Here is a 19,022-nt window from a genome sequence, read left to right as displayed (position 1 = left end):
ACACTAATTATATTCTTGCGCTTTAACATCTAAAAGAGGTCAAAGGTCAGATTTGTAAGCAACATTTCGTGTAAAACAAAATATCATTGAAGTAGACATTACACAGGAGTGTTGTGAGTAAGTAGAGATGACAAAGTGAATACATGACTATGGAATTAAATATATACTCTTTTAAAAGAAACATTTCTAAAATATATGGCATAGTTTGAAGAACTGATAACTGTATTTCAAGTGAATGGTAAGTGCTTTAGTGAAGAGATCAAACTCATTTGTGATTGGCATCATTGTCTACTTCATGCTAAAATTCTGGATTGGTTAAATATTACCATTCTCCCCAGTTACCCTGTTAATGTGCTTCTTGAACTTTTTTTCCTCCGTAGGCAGTTCAGCTTAGCCTACAACTAGTAATAATTCAAAATCTATTTAAGATATCAATTCAATAATCCTAATCATTTAAATAAATATAAAATAAAACACATAATTGCCACGTTTTACCTTTCAGATTGAAAGATGGTGGTAGCCAGTAGAGGCTAAGGATGTGGGGTAGTTGGAACTCTCACACACTGTTGGTGGGAATGTAAATTTCCTTGGAGGTAAATTTGGCAGTGTCCATTGGAATTTAAAATGTGTTTATCCTGTGACCCAGCAATTCCACTCCTAGAAATCTGTCTATGGATATATTCATACACTTGCATGAAGAATATGAGTACAATAGCATTGTTTGTTATAGGAAAAAAATGACGTGTGACATTTCCACACAATGGAACCACCATTAACCTGTTAGGAATGCAGTGGATCTCTATTTGCTGATGTGGAAAGAAATCCACTGTTAAATTTTATTTTATTTATTTATTTTTAAATACACCTAGAAGCTCTTATTTATTTGTTTGTTTAAGTAATCTCTATGCCCAGCATGGGGCTCGAACTCATAACACCAAGATCAGGAGTCACATGCTCTTCCAACTGAGCCAGCCACATGTCCCTGTTAAATTATATTTTTATTTTAAAAATTATATATTTTTACCAAAGATTTTATGTATTTATTTGTCAGAGTGAGAGCGAGCAAGCCCAAGCAGGGGTAGCAGCAGGCAGAGGGAGAAACAGGCTTCCTGCTGAGCAAGGAGCCTGATGTGGGACTCGATCCCAGGACCCTGGGATCATGACCTGAGCTGAAGGCAGACGCTTAACCAACTGAGCCACCCAGGTGTCCCAAAAATTATGTATTTTTAAAAAGTTATGTTACAGAACAATATGTGTAGAATATTTCTATTTTCATAAAATGTAAGGACTGTTATCAAGGTGTTCCCTTTGTTCGGGGGAGTTATTCACTTTTTCCTCTATATATTTTTATAGTGTTTACTTTCAATAAGCCTCTGAGGAAGGGGTTCACTAACAACATCTTTATGAGGGGGTCTTCTGTAGTAGAAAGGGAGAAGAAGGAAGCTGGCTGGAGAAGAGAACTGCTTCTTTCATATACACATCAGTCAAATTTTTGAGTCAGAAGTGAGGACTGGAATGGTAGAAAGGGGGGTATAATGGAATTTGAGACCATTTGGGGGAGGTTTTAAAGGCAATGATAAAGTCTGCATTTGATGTGAAAAATGATCTATAAAATGGAGATGATCAAAGTACCTAGTCCGTTGGATTCTTGTGAGGACTAAATTAAATAATGCATATAAAATGTTTGGAACAATAACTGACACATAGTAAGTGTTCATTATTAGCTATTATTATTGAATGAAAATACAAATACATTATCTTTTGTAAGCCTGAATAAATTAACATGTTGTCTTTTATTATGTGTGTTGATGATACTGCTGACCCCTCTGACAGACCATGTGGCTTGTGTGTGTTTTCAGCAGTACTGATGGTTGTTGGACCAACCATTTCTATTTTTCACCTTTGATCCTCCCACCTACTAAGTTTTAGTATTTAAAATCTGAAATACTGAAGGATTATAATTTTAGAGCTTTAGATGTATGATGTCCTACAAATTGCTGTTGGTTTTTTTTTTACCAACATTATCTTGTATACTAGTTACCTTTTGGGTTTGTAAAAAAGAAGAGGAGAACAGGTAATTTGGGGGGGAAACATCATTTTCCATGCCCGTGGGATGTGGGATAGTTATGTCACTTTGCACTGAATGTGTTCATCAGTTTTTGTTAGCAGTGCAGTGTAATGAGTGTATTAGCTACAACACCTACACTGGCAGCCAGCAGTCTGCTTGTGAATTCTTTTAGAAAACAGAAATCTGGCGAGAAGTGTTCCTGAGCAGTTGAAATATCTTTGGGAAAATCACATAGAACAAATAAAGTCGAAAAAATTTCTCCTCCAAAAAGAAATTGTTTCACCATTGAAAGCCCCAAGAAAAGATGTTTTACTTGTGGATTGAGATGTGACAATGTAATTTGGTAGGATTTCAGAGTTCATTCTGTATTTCAACCTTTCATTTAGCTTTGTCACTTAAAGAATTTGAAGGTATATTTTTATTTGATGAAAAATATTCTAAAACTATTTTAAGAATGATGAATTTCTCACTTTATAGTATATGAATTCTATAGTAAATTTTTTCCTTTCCACTTCCAGTTAAAATGTATCTTAAAGCATATATCTTTTTGAGGTTTTAAAATAAAAATCTTCAGCAGAAATAACATTAAAGTTTATGTTTAAGCACAATACTTGGCACTTACAGTAAATTTTATTGAATAAATTAATGTGTGCATGAATAAAAAATATTTTGAATTTTAACTTTATACCCTGTGATTTGCACACAGTCTAACATTGGTGTATAAAGGCCTTCTGTTTAGCCTCTATTTCCATGCCTATTTTCTTCTCCTACCCCACAAGCACCTTATCTAATGTATTTAATGTATGTCCTTGATTCTATATGCATCTTTCTAAAATTCTTAGTGATTTTTTTGGTGTACTTATCTTTAATTCCAAAATTGTTCATGACACTACACTATTGCAGAATTTGGCTATAGACTTCTCCCTGTAAAAATGCTGCAGCTCTGGGGTGCCTGGCTGGCTCAGTTGGTGGAGCATGCAATTCTTGATCTCGGGGTTCTGAGTTTGAGCCCCACGTTGGGTGTAGAGATTATTTAAAATAAAACCTTTAAAAAAACAATGCTATAGCTCTTACTTTGGTTTTACTTTTTTCACTTGGCACTGTTTTAAGATCTGTGAATGGTTTTGGATGTACATTAGCTAATTGCTCCTACCTGCAGCATGCTATTCCATGGTGTGCATCCATTCCCATAGTGATGGGTGCCTAGGCTACCATAAACAATGCTACCAATAACAGTCTTGTTTGTGTTCATCATGGACATGTTTGAGAATTTCTTTGGGATACAGACTCAGGAGTGGCATTGTAACAGAAGCACTGTCAGGCTGCTGAGTGTACACACCTCACAGGCATTGTATTCTCAACCTCCGGACACTTGCTGTTGTCCACAGTTCGAATTTCTGCCATTTAATAATGTCTATTTTAATTTGAATTTTCTAATTACTAGTGAGTTTGAACATTTCTTCATGTTCAAACAGTTAACTGTTTCCCTTCTGTGAAATAAGCATGAAAGAATAAACATAGTATCAAAAATATTTTTTACTGAAGTATAATTGATATATAACATTGTTAGTTTCAGGTGTATAACATGATTTGCTCTTTGTATATATTGTGAAATGATCACCACAATAAGTCTAGTAACATTTATCACCATACATTGTTATAAAAATTTTTTTTCTTGCAGTGTAGACTTTTTTCTACTGTCTTGCTAATTTGCTTAGAGAATAGATCTGGACATAGTATTTTATTATTTTTCTGAAGTTGGAGGAGATTTTGGTTATGCATTATAGTTTGTAAGATATTGATGTATTAAACTTCAGGAAAGGAAGAATATCATACTTTATACAGAAGCTTATTGTTTTCTTCCTGATTTCAAGAGACTGAAACAAACATGTTCTTTTAAAATTTTATTTATTTATTTTTAAGTTTTACTTATTTAAGTAATCTTTATACCCCATGTGGAGCTTGAACTCACGACCCCGAGATCAAGAGTCACTCTTCCAACTGAGCCAGCCAGGTGCCCCTAAACAAACATATTTTTTTAACTTTTTTTTAAAAATTTTTTATTGTTATGTTAATCACCATACATTACATCATTAGTTTTTGATGCAGTGTTCCATGATTCATTGTTTGTTCATAACACCCAGTGCTCCATGCAGAACGTGCCCTCCTCAATACCCATCACCAGGCTAACCCATCCCCCTACCCTCCTCCCCTCTAGAACCCTCAGTTTGTTTTTCAGAGTCCATCATCTCTCATGGTTCGTCTCTAAACAAACATATTTTTATGCATTCAACTCAAAAGCTGTAGGGTATGCTACAATTAAGCCACCTTGCTAATTAATCTATTCTCATTGTCTTCATTTATGCTGAAAGGAGAACAAGCGTTTTTACCAGAGTAGATATGGTTAGGAGAGTGCTTCATTTCATTAGTTTAAAAAGATCTCCCCTAGCCACAGATTGTTAGACTATCAAAATACTAGCTCCAGTCTCCCTAGATGTCAGAAAACTGAGTAGTGGGCAACACCTTCTCCACTTGTTTGTTTATTGAAAAGCCCAATGCTTGATCCTAAGCATGACCTTAACGTTCATTGACTATAAGTAGATAATACTAAATATGATGAACAAATACTGTTTTATATGCATTTGCTACAAGAGGGCTATAGATGTAATTTTTACAGTATTTGGAGATAGAGAAGAGCATATTTTCCGAGATGCCATTTCTGAGAGTCTTAGAGAAAGCTGGGAGCAGTTCAGATCTGCTGGCGAATCCCACTATTTTTGTGTCAGTTTTCAGGAAAGGATAAATGTCTCTGATACAAAATGTTGGCTTGTTTCAACAAATCCGCAGAATTTGCGCTTTCCTGAGGAAACAATAGTCTCTTGAGTGTTTTCATTTCTTACCAAAATGTGATGCAGTCAAGTTATTCTTTTGACTTTGGTTTGCCATCTGCTTGACTGTGTGAAAAAGGAGTTTTAATTTGTGAAGTGATTGATACAGCCATAAACTGTGAACTTTCCCCCAATAATACCATAATATGCTTAAAGTTTTCCTTTTTTTTTTTTTTTGCTGGCTTTGAGGTTATGACTTTTGAGTAAGTATCTGTCAGCAAAATATTATTTCCTGCTCTTAATTGTTTTCAAGCAAAGCCACACTCTATGCAAAGGTGTAGTGTGTTTTTTCAAATAACTTGATTTTACTCTACCTTGAAAGTTACATCTTTATTTTCTTTTTCCCCAGAAATCTTGCTTGGAAAATCATGTTTTTAGATGTGATTTTAAAACATTCTTTTTAACCTTTTCAGGAATCTTTTAAAATTTAACATTTATCAGTGCTAAGCTGTATGTAGCATAAAAAGTGCCCTACCTACTTTTCCTTTCCCCAATATTTGGCCTCTACAGGGACCTCCATTTCCTTTTCTTCCAGCTCTTTCTTTTGGTATTTAATGCCACACTTTTAAGCAGTAGGCTCATGCTGCTGTTTTTAAAAGTCTGTATGGCTCGTTCTCTAGACCTGCACAGTTCTCATTCTTGGATCTACCTTAACCTCCCTATGTTGGGACCCCTGTTTCCTGGACCCCACATCTTCCCTCTTCAGTGTTTATTCTTAAGCAATTGCTTAAGAAGAACCTTCCAGAAGGTTCCTAAGAAAAAGCTGCATGAAAAGCTGCATAGGATGTACATTTGGGAATCTGCATGTGTGAAAATGTCTTCCTTTTGTCTCATACTTGATTTATAGTTTACCTGGGAATAGAATATAGAATAATTTTCTGAGTTTAACAGGAATTGCTCTATTGATTCTTAGCTTCTGGTGTTGCTAATGAAAAGTCTGATGACGTTCTGACTTTTTTCTTTCCCCTCCTTGGTTAGAGGTGGTTTAGGAGCTGATCTTTGTCTCTGATGTTCTGAAATTTTGTGATAACCCGCTTCCCTGTGAGCCTTGTTTTATCTGACGTGCAGGGCACATTGGGGGCCTATTCAATTTGGAAACATAGATCTTTCAGTTCTGGGAGATTTTCTTGAATTCTTAAATTCTAACCAACCTCCCCCTTCTCTCTCTTGCCCCCAGTTTTCCTGTTCTTTACCTCCTGAACTCTTTTTTTTTTTTTTAAAGATTTTATTTATTTGAGAGAGAGAGAGAATGAGAGAGAGAGAGCACGAGAGGGAAGAGGGTCAGAGGGAGAAGCAGACTCCCTGCTGAGCAGGGAGCCCGATGTGGGGCTCGATCCCGGGACTCCAGGATCATGACCTGAGCCGAAGGCAGTCGCTTAACCAACTGAGCTACCCAGGCGCCCCTCCTGAACTCTCTTTACTTGTGTTTGGAATGTATGGACTGCTTTACTTTTCCTATCTTTTCTATTTCTCATCTTTTTTGTCTCTTCACTTTTTGGAAGATGTCTTGACTTCATCTTCAGACTCTTCTAATTAGTTTTATATTTCTGCTATCATATATTTAATCTCCAAATTTTTTCTCTGAATACTGCTATTTTTTGAAAAGATTTTGGGGGTGCCTGGGTGGCGCAGTGGGTTGAGCATCTGACTCTTGATTTCAGCTCAACCCAGGGTTCTGAGATCAAGCCCTGCATCGGGCTCTGTGCTCAGCACAGAGTCTGCTTGTCCCTCTCCTTACCCCTCTGCCCCTCCGTGTGTACACTTTCTCTCTTTCTCTCAATTAAATAAATAAAAATCTTTAAAAAATAAATTAGAAAAAAGATTTTATTTTTATGTAATCTCTTCTCCCAACATGGGGCTTGAACTCACAACCCTGAGATCAAGAGTCACACACTCCATCAACTGAGCCAACCTGGTGACCCTCTGAATGTTGCCTTGAAATAGTCTATTTTTGTTTCATGTGTGGAATAGCTCTTCTCTGAGTATGTTAATTGTAATTACATTTTTTTCTTCAGCCTCCTACACCATCTGTTTCCTTAAAATACCTTTACTTGATCATTTCTTTTGGTTTTTCATTTAGGGGATTTCCTTAAGTGTTTAGCTTTGGATGTCTTACTCATGTTCCATAAGGAACCACTGAAAAACCGAAAGCTGGATTTGCTGGAGTGAAAGTTGACTGATGGTATTATTCATTATAAGGTAGTTAAGAGCTCACTTTTAGCAGTCAGTATTTGTAGGTGTTTTTCTGTTGGTCAAGTTCTTCCCTAGCGAGAATGCTCCCATCCTCAGTTTACACCCTTCAACATTTGGGTAGCTGAGTGGGGAAAGAGCTGGAGGTGTCTACCTTTCAGGATATCAACTCAACATTTGGGTAGCTGAGTGGGGAAAGAGCTGGAGGTGTCTACCTTTCAGGATATCAACTCATCCATAATCCCCATCTTTTTAGACTGCTAGGCCTGCCCCTAGTTGTGCTTGAGTCCAGTGTCTCTAGTTTCCAGAGTAGGCTTCCCAGCCTCTGAACAGTGGCTGCTTGGAGTCAGGGTGGGAATCTTGGGGCAGAACTTTCACCCTGTTCTCCTTTTTCATCCCTGCCTGCTATCCCCACTTTCAGAGGTATTCTGAGCTTCTCTTGTGTATCCCAGCACAATTCAGTTTGATCTGAGGTTCCCCTTAACGTGCTCCTATGCTCTGCTAAATCAAATAACCCATCCATCTGCTTTCTGGCTTCCACAAACTTTGTTAGTTGTTGCCTCTCCTATTCTTCGTCCTTCAGATCTTGTTTTTACTGCTGTTTCAGTGGAGTTATGGAGAGAGCAGAGAGGTAAATGCAGGTGTTCAATGAATCATGTTTCACTGAAAATCCAAACTTCTCTAATGCTCTGTTTCAATACAAGACTAGATAAATGGCTGTGGCAATGGCAAAATTTTGCTACAGTACAGAAATCTGGGATAACATAAATTCATTTTGGTTATCCTCATGGATTAACGCCTAACATGTAGCTTGCTAAAAGAATGACACCTGAGTGGCTTTAGGAACTTTACAGAGAGAATAATAGAACTTTTTATGGACGTGGTAACAGACCCAGAGTGCAGAAGTGGCCTGTTTATGTTTGCTCATCTATCTAGAACTGGAACTGAGTCTCTTCTCCAGTTGTCTTTTCTTTACCACTATGGTTCTATCTTCTCCCATTAAAGTAACTGGAAATAATTGCTTAGATCACCCAGATGTCCTGTTAACTTCGCATATGCTTTAAGTTTGCAGTCATGAGTGTGGGGGATTTTTTAAATGTTTTTTCTTTCTGTTAATTTTTAGGGTCCACTTTTATTTTGGTGAACCTCAAACTTGAGAAAATGTGTATTTTACCATCTAAAGATGTTTCTGTTTTGAAGAATTTATAGTAAGCATTTAAAAGGTTTCTTTTTTTTTTTTCCTCCTACTATTCCATTCTTCAGTGGCTTCCAAAAGTTCTTTGAGGAGGAAGGTGGAAATGCTTTCCTGAATATAATTATAGCAGGTGAAATAATTTAGAACAAATCAGGATGCCTGTTAAAATGTGGAAGTAATGTGAAAAAGGGAAGCAGATTTTATAAAAATATCAACAGGTTTCTCTGGATCAATCCTAGAGTGCTTTCTTTACCAGCTTTTTAAAACTCAGTTCTCAATTCTTCTCCTCTAAGGCCTCTTCCTCCATTTTACCCCATGGGACGTAAATCTCTTTTTTTTTTTAAGATTTTATTTATTTATTTGAGAGAGCAGATCAAGAGAGAGAGAAAGAGCATGAGAATGGGTAAGGGGCAGAGGGATAGGGACAAGAAGACTCCCCGCTGAGTGAGGAGCCCAACGTGGGGCTCGATCCTAGGACCGAAAGATCATGACCTGGGCCAAAGGCAGACACTTAACCGACTGAGGCACCCAGGCGCCCCGGGACATAAATCTCTTGTCTTATTTCCCCATTCCCTCCTATATTTTGTATGTAGTACATTTGCCCACAGCACACTGCCAGATTCATTGTATGTTGACATAGAATTCTTTGGGGCAGAACCCCTATATTGTACTTTTGACAAAATTTACTTACATATTTATGGAACACCTTTGACTGAAGTACTGGGCTCCTCTGCAGGTGCTAGCATCTGTTGGGGGTACATATTAGGTCTTAAACAGATTCCTGATGGTTGGTATAAGTTCACTTTTTCTCTAGTCACTATTTCGAAGCAATTGAAAGAACGGGCTCTGCCCCTTCCTTTGCATCACATTGGTGGCTAGCAGTAACAGCTGGGAGCAGAGTGGGGGAGAGCCTGTTTGGAAGCTCAGGGGTCTAACGTTCCCTTCTGTGGAAAGTGAACGTGTTGTAAGAGAAGTCCTCTGAGATTCCTTACAACCTCCAGGTTTCATGGTCATAAAGAGGTGCTCCCAGTGAATTAGTGACACCGTTTGTAAGAACTAACTCACAAAGAAAAATGTCTCTTTGGATTGAATGGAGTTCAATGGAAGTGTTTCCATAACTGAGCTAAGCTGTTGCATACATAATCTGAAGTAAACTAGAATACTTAGAATAATAGAGCATTGGTTTTATTTTTTGCTTTTTTTCCTCTCCCCCTCTTCTCCGGTTAAACAGTGCTTTCTCATTGTACTTTGGAAATGTTTTTTAACTTTTATTTTTTCCAATTTTTTATTGTGAAATTTATTTTATTTATTTTGTATATATTTTTTAATATATTTTTTAAATTTTATTGTTAATCACTGTACATTACATCATTAGTTTTCAATGTAGTGTTCCATGATTCATTGTTTGTGTATAACACCCAGTGCTCCATTCATTACATACCCTCTTTAATGCCCATCACCAGGCTAAGCCATTCCCCCTGCCAAAACCCTCAGTTTGTTTCTCAGAGTCCATAGTCTCTCAGGGTTCGTCTCCCCCTCCAATTTCCCCCCCCTTCATTTTTCCCTTCCTACTATCTTCTTTTTTTTTTTTTTTTTCAGTTTTATACCTTTATTTGACAATCAGCGATTAGTTCTCATCCACATTAACTGTCTGTAGATTTTTGAAAGTGGTGACAGGTACATAGGTAACCAGTGTGTAGAGCTTGTTTGGTGAATCTTCATCCTCGTTACGTTTTCTGGACAACCGCACGCGGATACGGTATGGAACATTCCTTATTCCTTTGGCCCAGACAGCTTTGTTGAGCCTGGTGTCAATGCGCACATCTGGAGTTCCCATCTCCTTCATGGCAAATTTCCGGATCTCTTTGAGTGCCCGAGGGGCACGCTTCTTAAAACCCACTCCATGGATGCGCTTGTGAATGTTGATGGTGTATTCTCTGGTCACTACTTCGTTGATGGCAGAACGGCCCTTCTTCTTCTCGCCACCCTTCTTCGCGGGAGCCATTCTGCCGGGCCCTGGTTGGAAAGGTTCTTTTTTTTTTAAACATATAATGTATTATTTGTTTCAGAGGTACCGGTCTGTGATTCAACAGTCTTACACAATTCACAGTGCTCACCATAGCACATACCCTCCCCAATGTCTGTCACCCAGCCACCCCATCCCTCCCACCCCCCACCACTCCAGCAACCCTCAGTTTGTTTCCTGAGATTAAGAATTCCTCATATCAGTGAGATCATATGATACATCTCTTTCTGTGATTGACTTATTTCGCTTAGCATAATACCCTCTACGTCATTGCAAATGTCAAGATTTTGTTGTTTTTTTGATGGCTGCATAATATTCCATTGTGTATATATACTACATCTTTATCCATTCATCTGTTGTTGGACATCTTGGCTCTTTCCACAGTTTGGCTATTGTGGACATTGCTGCTATAAACATTGGGGTGCACGTACCCCTTCGGATGACTACATTTGTATCTTTGGGGTAAATACCCAGTAGTGCAATTGCTGGGTTGTACAGTAGCTCTATTTTCAACTTTTTGAGGAAATTCCATACTGTTTTCCAGAGTGGCTGCACCAGCTTGCATTCCCACTTTATGTGGAAAACCCAAAAGACTCCACCCCAGAACTGCTAGTGAAATATATTTTAAAACATGTACAATTTATTTTTTTTTAAGATTTTTTTTTTTTATTTGAGAGAATGAGAGAGAGAGAGAGTGAGCATGAGAGGGGGTTGGGTCAGAGGGAGAAGCAGACTCCCTGCCGAGCAGGGAGCCCGATGCGGGACTCGATCCCGGGACTCCAGGATCATGACCTGAGCCAAAGGCAGTCGCTTAACCAACTGAGCCACCCAGGCGCCCCTAAGATTTTATTTTTAAGTAATCTCTGCACTCAGTGTGGGGCTCAGATTCACAATCCTGAGATCAGGAGTCACATGCTGTACCAACTGAGCCAGCCAGGTCTGCCAAAACATATGTACATTTTAAAGACCAGTGAAACAAAAGCCAGGATTAACCATCCTATAAAGTGTAAAAATTTCCTCTATGATGCTCCCTTACACCCCACTCCAGGTTAACCGCCATCTTGACTGTTATCAAGAAAGCTAGGATTTTGCTTCTTTTTATTACCTTTTAAATTCTAAATTTGGAAATGGATTAGCTCAGTAATGAGAGGCCTTCAATCTTTTTTACATATGTGTTTTATTTTTTACATGAGGTAAAACTAGAAAAATAATAGATGATGCTATTATGCCATTGACTCTTCTGAGCACTTTCCACATGCTAACTCCCCAGCAGCTGCATGAGGTAGGTGAGGAAACTGAGCCCAGGCTATGAATTGGGTCCCATTGAGATTCTAATCCAGCCAACCTGATGCCTAAACCTGCTCTCTTAACCACAACACCTAATTAGGGTATTGTTTTATAATTTGATACAATTATATATTTTTAAGATCTGGGTTTATTTTGTATCTTGGAATACTTTAACCAGATAACAGGGTAGCCATCGAGCTCTGTATTGTTTCTGCTAGAACTGTTTCATTGGAAAGCTCTACAGGGTTTTGGTTCTTGTCCAAACACTCCTAACATCTCATTGCTTGGCACAGATAAATAGTCCATCAATTTATCTAAACCTTATTGTATCTTTAGTAGTGTCCATTTTAGAACCCTTCTAAAATGTTTTTTATAAATACCAGTTTTTCAATGGAAATTTTCAGGGAAAAAACAACAATATCACTTTATGTTTATACTGTAGTGAATGGTGATATGTAGGTTAGAGTTAGCTTTAATTTTTAAAAGAAGAGCTGTGATTATAGGAAACGTTTTTCTAATATTCAAAATTCTTACAAAATTTTCATGTTTGTAAGACACAGCAATTTTTGGCACTTGTTTAGATATGATCTCCAAGAGATAGCTTCTTTATAAAACTGTTATTGACTCTAGTGAATTTATGTTTCCTTTGCAGTGTTTTCTCTAAAAACAACTAGCTGCAGTGAAAAGTCTTTCTTTCTTTTTTTTTTTTAAATTAATCTCTATACCCAGTGTGGGGCTTCAACTCACAACCCCAAAATCAAGAGTCTTATGCTCTCCTGACTGAGCCAGCCTGCACCAATAATAAGTCTCTATGTTTAAATTTTAGAATCAGACACTGTTTCTGTAGGAGTGCACATTTACAGCTCTGTCCCCTCTTGAACAAGGCATGTAAAGTGCATCAGGATATTGCTAACCACCAACTAAATTTTACCATGACACAAAACTTTACTTAAATAAACCTCCTGTTCTTTGCCACAGATGTAGAGTTACTGAAAGTGCACTAATGCAAAGCAATTATCTTGGGCCTAGGTACTGCTGTTTTTTCCTGTGTGATCCTAGACTAGTCATTTAACAACTGATTCAAATATCCATTCTTCATCCATAGAGTGCCACTGGCACCTACCTCGTTGTGAGAATTAACTGAGCAAATATATGTGAAAACACCTCACTTCGCATGGTATCTAGTAGGAGTAAAATAAATGTTCATAAATGTTCTCTTCCCATTAAAATTGCTGCTCTGTGCTGACAAAATTGTTGTATAGTATTTATAAAATGTGCTTGGTAATGACAACTAATGTTTTTAAAACGGTTTGAATGAATGCTGGCAGACTGAACTCTACCAATTAATATTTATTGTATGTGGGGAGTAGAAAAGCGGGAGTAGATTTCAGCACAGCAATGGAATAGCAGTTCTGGTGCATGCTAGACGGAAGGCCATTTTTGTGGCTGCCACTGCTGCTCTCCAGATTAAATGGGATTTGGTATTGCTTTTGTTTGCACATACTGATCTGGGATGATTGGGGAGAATGCAAGTATATCTGCTCTTGCTTTTAAGTCATTTTATTTTTTGGTGAGAAGAAATTCACAGGGTGGCTAACATCTCATGCCCTTTAATCCCTCTAAGCTGTTAGTTAAGACCAGGATGTTATTTAACTAAAATAAAGATGCTGATACCAAACACATTTTAGGATTCTTTAGCTCCACAGGAGAGATCAGGTTCTTTTATCCTAGCATGCTCCCCCAAGCCCCTGGAATGTTCAAATAATCAATGTCTCTTCTCACCAGAATAAGGATCTAAAGTCTTTGCTATTTTTGGTAGCAAGGAAAGAAGAGCTAACCCATGTATAGCTCTTGTCAGTTTACAATGCACTTACACATACATTTTCTTATTTGATCTATGCAACACCCGCAGAAGGGAGTAGAGCTGATGTTATATCCATTTAAAAGTGAGAAGGTAGAGGTCCCAAAACATTAGTGAGTTGCCCAAGGTTACACTGCTAATAAGTGGATAATCTGAGGCTTAAACCCAAGCCTTACGATTCTAAATCTAAGGCTCTTGCACGCTTCTGTGTTCTTATGCCCTTTATAAATAAACAGACCCATCTAACATCTTATTACTAGATACGGAAGTCAATCAAAGCAGGTGGATTTCTAAAACTTTTTTTTAAGATTTTATTTACCTATTTGAGAGTGAAAGAGAGAATGTGCGTGTGTACCACGAGAGAGCATGAACAGAGGGGAGGGGCAGAGAGAGAGGGAGAAGCAGACTCCCTGCTGAGCGGGGAGCCCGACGCAACACTTGATCCCAGGACCCTGAGATCATGACCTGAGCCAAAGGCAGACGCTTAACCAACTGAGCCACCCAGGCGCCCCTAAAACTTGTTTAAAAATTGAATTTACATTTATTTATTTGAGAGAGATTAAGAGAAAGAGCGTCCGCTTGTGAGCACAAGCCGGGGGAGGGAGAGAAAGAGGGAAAGAATCCCAAGCAGATTCCATGCTGAGCATGGAGCCCTAGACTTGGGGCTCGATCCCAGGACCCTGAACTCATGACCTGAGCCAAAACCAAGAGTCCAACACTTAACTGACTGCGCCGCACAGGCATTTAGGGAAGAAAATTTCTAATGTGGGGCTTGACCATCTTTTAGTCTGAGACTCTGATCTCTTATACATCATTGTATTGGTCCCAATTGGTTTTTATTTGGGAAGGCTAAAACAAGGTGAAGTGTTTTGTTCTAAAACAAACAGGTACATGTAGAGAGTTGAAAAAAATTATAGTTTACAGTGATAAATGCCATGTGAAGTTTTTGGGCTTTGGGGGTTTGCTTTTTTTAAAATTTTAAAATTTATTTTTATTTTTTATTTTTTAAAAGATTTTATTTATTTGAGAGAGAGAGAGAGAGCACAAACAGGGGGAGCAGCAGAGGCAGAGGGAGAAGCAGGCTGTCCACTGAACAGGGAGCCCGATGTGAGGCTTGATCCCAGGACACTGCAGTCACGACCTGAGCTGAAGACAGATACTTAACTGAGCCACCCAAACGTCCTTGCTTTAAAAAAAAAAAAAAAAAGATTATTTATTTGAGATAGAGTATATGAGCAGGGGAGGGTGGCTGGAGGCAGAAGGAAAGGGAGAAAATCTTAAGCAGACTCTGCACTGAGCTTGGAGCCCAGTGCAGGGCTTGATCTCACAACCTTGGGATCATAGCCTGAACCAAAATCGAGACTCCGATGCTTAACCAAAGACTGAGCCACCCAGGGGCCCCTGCCATGTGAAGTTTTTAATTGAAAATACTTTGTAAATATTAGAAAGCATATTGCCCAAGAAGTAAAATTTGAGATAAAGGTCAATTTAAAAGAAGAGGTCCTCTATCAATAATTCATTCAACTGGGATGCCTTGGGTGGCTCAGTTGGTTAAGCGACTGCCTTCAGCTCAGGTCATGATCTCAGGGTCCTGGGATCGAGTTCCACATTGGGCTCCCTGCCTGCTCCTCCCTCTGCTTGTGCTCTCTCTCTCTGACAAATAAATTTAAAAAAATAATTCATTCAACCAACAATATATATTAAGTCAATAGGTGGGGTGCTTGGGTGACTCATTCGGTTAAGCATCTGCCTTCAGCTCAGGTCATGATCCCAGGGTCCTGGGATCGAGCTCTGTGTTGGGGCTCCCTGCTCAGAGAGTCTGCTTCTCCTTCTCCCTCTACCCTCCCTCTGCTTGTGCTCTCTCTCTCACTCTCTCAAATAAATAAAATATTTAAAAAAAGATAAGACTGATCATGATCACTCATAATTTAAAAAATAAATTAAAAAATTACTATGACATTGACTTTAAAATGTCATTTTTTAGACTTTCTACCCAAACTGCAGAAAAAGCATTGGTTTCTGAGCCATTGGTTCTTCAGCAGTGACAATGAAAATATGTTTCTACTTCAAAAAACAAACAACATTAGATGTAGCTTCCTGGCTTATCACACCTGCCTTGTCTGCTCTCAGGGCTGTCTTGAGGCATCTGAGAGGTAGGTGTAGAAGCACTTCAAAAACCACAAAGTGCCATAACAATATGTTACGTGCGTGCTTTCATGTGCGAATCTTCTGATTAATTGTATACTTGAGATGTTTTGTCATAAGACATTTTGCTACGTGAGTTTATAGATTGGAATAGGCCAAATATGTGACTGGGTCAAGGAAAACATTTAAATCCAGCAAGGCCTTGCTGGTAGGAAAATTATAGAGTGAATGGGTGGTAGGAAGTAAGGCTAGAGTGTTGGTGCCTTAGAATATGAATAGAAATGACAGATTTGAACATTTTCTTTGTTTCGTATTCAGCCTATTTGTTCTTTCATCAATATTTATTGAGCACCTAGTAAAGACTAGGCATAGTTTTAGAAATCACTGTTGTTCACAATAAGTAAGACAAGGTCCTGTTGTCCTCCAGGAGTTTACTGGGGAAGACAGTTATAGACAAGGTATAACATAGGATAATAAATGTTTGTATTTTGCAATGTACCACATAACTGGCCTTGCCAAAAAAGGTATGATCCTGGCTAGATTTTTTTCTAATTTAAATATATTAATGTTCTCATGATCAACTTTTTAAACTTTAAAAAATATTATAAAATACTTAAAATACTTTGAGATATATAACACATATACTATATTTTAAATGCATAATTTATAGTTTATATATTGAATCTCAGTTATATTTAATATTCAGTTACATTTATTTATATATGTATGTTTAGATGACCTTAATTATCTAAAATATGAGTCTCTTTTACTTGGTGAGCCATCTGAACATTCCGTATCTGACTACATTAATATTAGAGAGCTCTTCAAGGAAGGGCATCACTGCTGTCACTTTGATGTTAGTCCTTGGTGCTAGTATTTCTTCAGAGCAGAAACCTGATTTTGAATCCTAGCTGTGCCATTTAGTAACTGTGGAACTTATTTGTGCCTCAGTTTCAATGTCTGAAATGGGAATAAAGATAATGCCTGACTCATCATTGTGAGAAGTGAATGAGTTAATATGTGCCAAGAGTGCTTAGATGAGTGTCTGGCACACATTTAAAACCATATCAATGCCATCAGCAGCTATCCTCATCATTGTTATTGTTGTTATTTGACAGAATGAGGTGAGGTAAGGTTAAGAATGGACTTTGTCCTCTCAAGCCGTGAAAATTCCTCAAAACTAAAGGTAGAAAGATAAGAAGAAGGGAAAGAAGGGAGCTAAACCTTTGTTGACCATCAGCTATGTGCCAGGCAGTGACCTAGCATTTACCTACATTCTCATTTAGTCTTTATACCAGTGCCCTGAAGTATATTTGAAAACAGGCTCAGACAAATTAAGAAACTTGCATAAGGTCTTGTAGTGGACACCATGATGATAACTGGTCTTTGCTATTCTGCATCCTGTACTCTTGCCTTGCATGACACCAGAAAACGTGAGAATTCAAGAAGTTTCCCTAGGAGGTAAGCTTGAAATTTGCTTGTTAGGGACTTTATTTTTAATGACAGTTTAAAGGATGTCATCAACATTTTGAGTTTGTTCCTACTGTAGTGATTTGTTTTATATATCTGTAATTCCACCCCTCCCCATTCAAAAGTATATTGCAGTAGTTTAAATGATGTAAGTGGAACCTAGATGGCAAATATTTGGACACACGGAGTCTTAGTAATAAGTTTTCAGAATTAAGCCAAATTATAATTTCCCAATTTTCAAGATCACTATTGTAATTATTTAAGTCATTACTCCTGAAGTTTATAGCTATTTCATAGAGCTTTTAAGCCTAAACTCCATGTAGCTACATATCGTAGGTACTGATCCTTTTTTTGAATTTATAAATAAAATTCATGAAATTGCTTTTCTTTTGCCCAACCTTATGAATTGTTTCCCTCATAGGTAATAGAGAAGAGGAAACCTAATCAATGGCTATGGAATGATATGGAAGAAGATGGAAAAAACTTGTTTAATGGGTAAGAAATAAAACTATAATAAAAAGATTAATGAAAATTATTCATAATAGTGTTATGTATGGCCAATCTGTAATCCATGGCCAAGATTGATATACCATTAGGCTGAGTGATCAGTCACCATATTTGTCTTATCCGCATTCTGAACTTTCTCCACCTGCTTCCTTACCGTTGTGAATTTCTCAGTAGTATGAGTTAACTTAAGCTAAGAGGGGACACAGCTCTATTTGAAGATAAAAGTAGGATCTGGAGGTCAGCAACCATTCTAAAAAACAAGTTTAGGGTAGGGCTTGAAGTTTATTGGTGGTTGGATTGTCATTTTCCAAATCCTGCCAGTTGCTGTGATGTTGGGCTTACTGTGGCAGTCCTGTTCATTTAAGCAAGTGCAGATCGTGTCAATGGAATGCCACAGAAAGCCGATAAAACTGTGCCTAAAGTAATGAGATAGGAAATCTTTTAATACTACCAGTCCATAGATTTTTTTTTTAAGATTTTATTTATTTATTTGACAGAGAACGAGCACAAGCAGGGGGAGCAGCAGAGGGAGAGGGAGAAGCAGGCTCCCCGAAGAGCAGGGAGCCAGATGCGGGGCTTGATCCCAGGACCCTGGGATCATGACCTGAGCCGAAGGCAGACGCTTAACCGACTGAGCCACCCAGGCTCCGCAAGTCCATACATTCTTATTGTCAATGGATAACCAAAACCCTCTCCCTAAAATTTAGCCCCCTCCCAGGGTATATAAGTGTATGATATGTATTTGTGCAACCTTCTTCTTTGCCTAATGATTAAAAACTTGGGTTTAGAAGCCAGACTGTTTTTGACTAGGCATCATTAACTTGACATTTGGGCAGCTTAATTTCTTAATGAACTTAATTCCTTGGGTATAAGTGGGGATGGTAAAATTCCTGTCTCATTGTGATGTTGAGGATTAATTGGATAATACATCTAAAAAACTTGGAATAATGCCTGAAACATAGTAAGTGTTAAATAAATGTTAGCTATAATTCTCATATGTATTGTAGTTAGCACTTTTATGTGCCAGCCCTCCACAGATGAATCTTTTTCTGATATACTGCAGGAGTTAAGCTATCTTGGATAAGGTTAACCCTGGTGGCAAGGATTTTTTAAATTTTCATGAAAGTTTTCTTTTTGGATTCAAGCTTCGATTCTCTCAGAGTATGCTGCTAGGCTATGTGTGAGAACAGAGTTACACACCTTCAGCTCTTCCTGCATATATAGTGGTGTATATATGATGCTTACAGACATGCGTGAATAAAAACTATCTTCTGAAAAAAAAAAAAACTATCTTCTGGGGGCGCCTGGGTGGCTCAGTCGTTAAGCTTCTGCCTTCGGCTCAGGTCATGATCCCAGGGTCCTGGGATCGAGCCCCACATCGGGCT

At 38.1% G+C, this 19,022-nt stretch overlaps 2 protein-coding genes across 4 annotated transcripts in view; one reads left to right on the top strand and one right to left on the bottom strand.

Annotated features, from left to right (window-relative positions):
* Positions 1-19,022, top strand: part of USP49 (ubiquitin specific peptidase 49) — an 82,576-nt gene that overhangs the window by 8,480 nt on the left and 55,074 nt on the right. For 2 of the 3 annotated variants that reach the window (XM_073904978.1, XM_025890595.2), the window contains exon 2: positions 17,552-17,625. The exons of the other annotated variant lie outside the window; for it this stretch is intronic. The gene's annotated coding sequence lies outside the window, so the exon portion shown is untranslated. The remainder of the gene's footprint in view (positions 1-17,551; positions 17,626-19,022) is intronic. 3 annotated transcript variants of the gene reach the window in all.
* Positions 9,928-10,364, bottom strand: LOC112837951 (large ribosomal subunit protein eL31). The gene has a single exon (XM_025890604.2). It carries the CDS (start codon positions 10,344-10,346, stop codon positions 9,969-9,971), a length of 378 nt encoding a protein of 125 aa, XP_025746389.1. The 5' UTR covers positions 10,347-10,364; the 3' UTR covers positions 9,928-9,968.

The sequence above is a fragment of the Callorhinus ursinus genome, unplaced genomic scaffold (genome assembly GCF_003265705.2).
Source record: "Callorhinus ursinus isolate GAN/ISIS: 27379988/994484 unplaced genomic scaffold, GSC_fseal_2.0 scaffold22, whole genome shotgun sequence".
In the NCBI taxonomy this organism is placed as follows: domain Eukaryota; kingdom Metazoa; phylum Chordata; class Mammalia; order Carnivora; family Otariidae; genus Callorhinus; species Callorhinus ursinus.
This window is presented reverse-complemented; position numbering and strand designations above follow the sequence as displayed.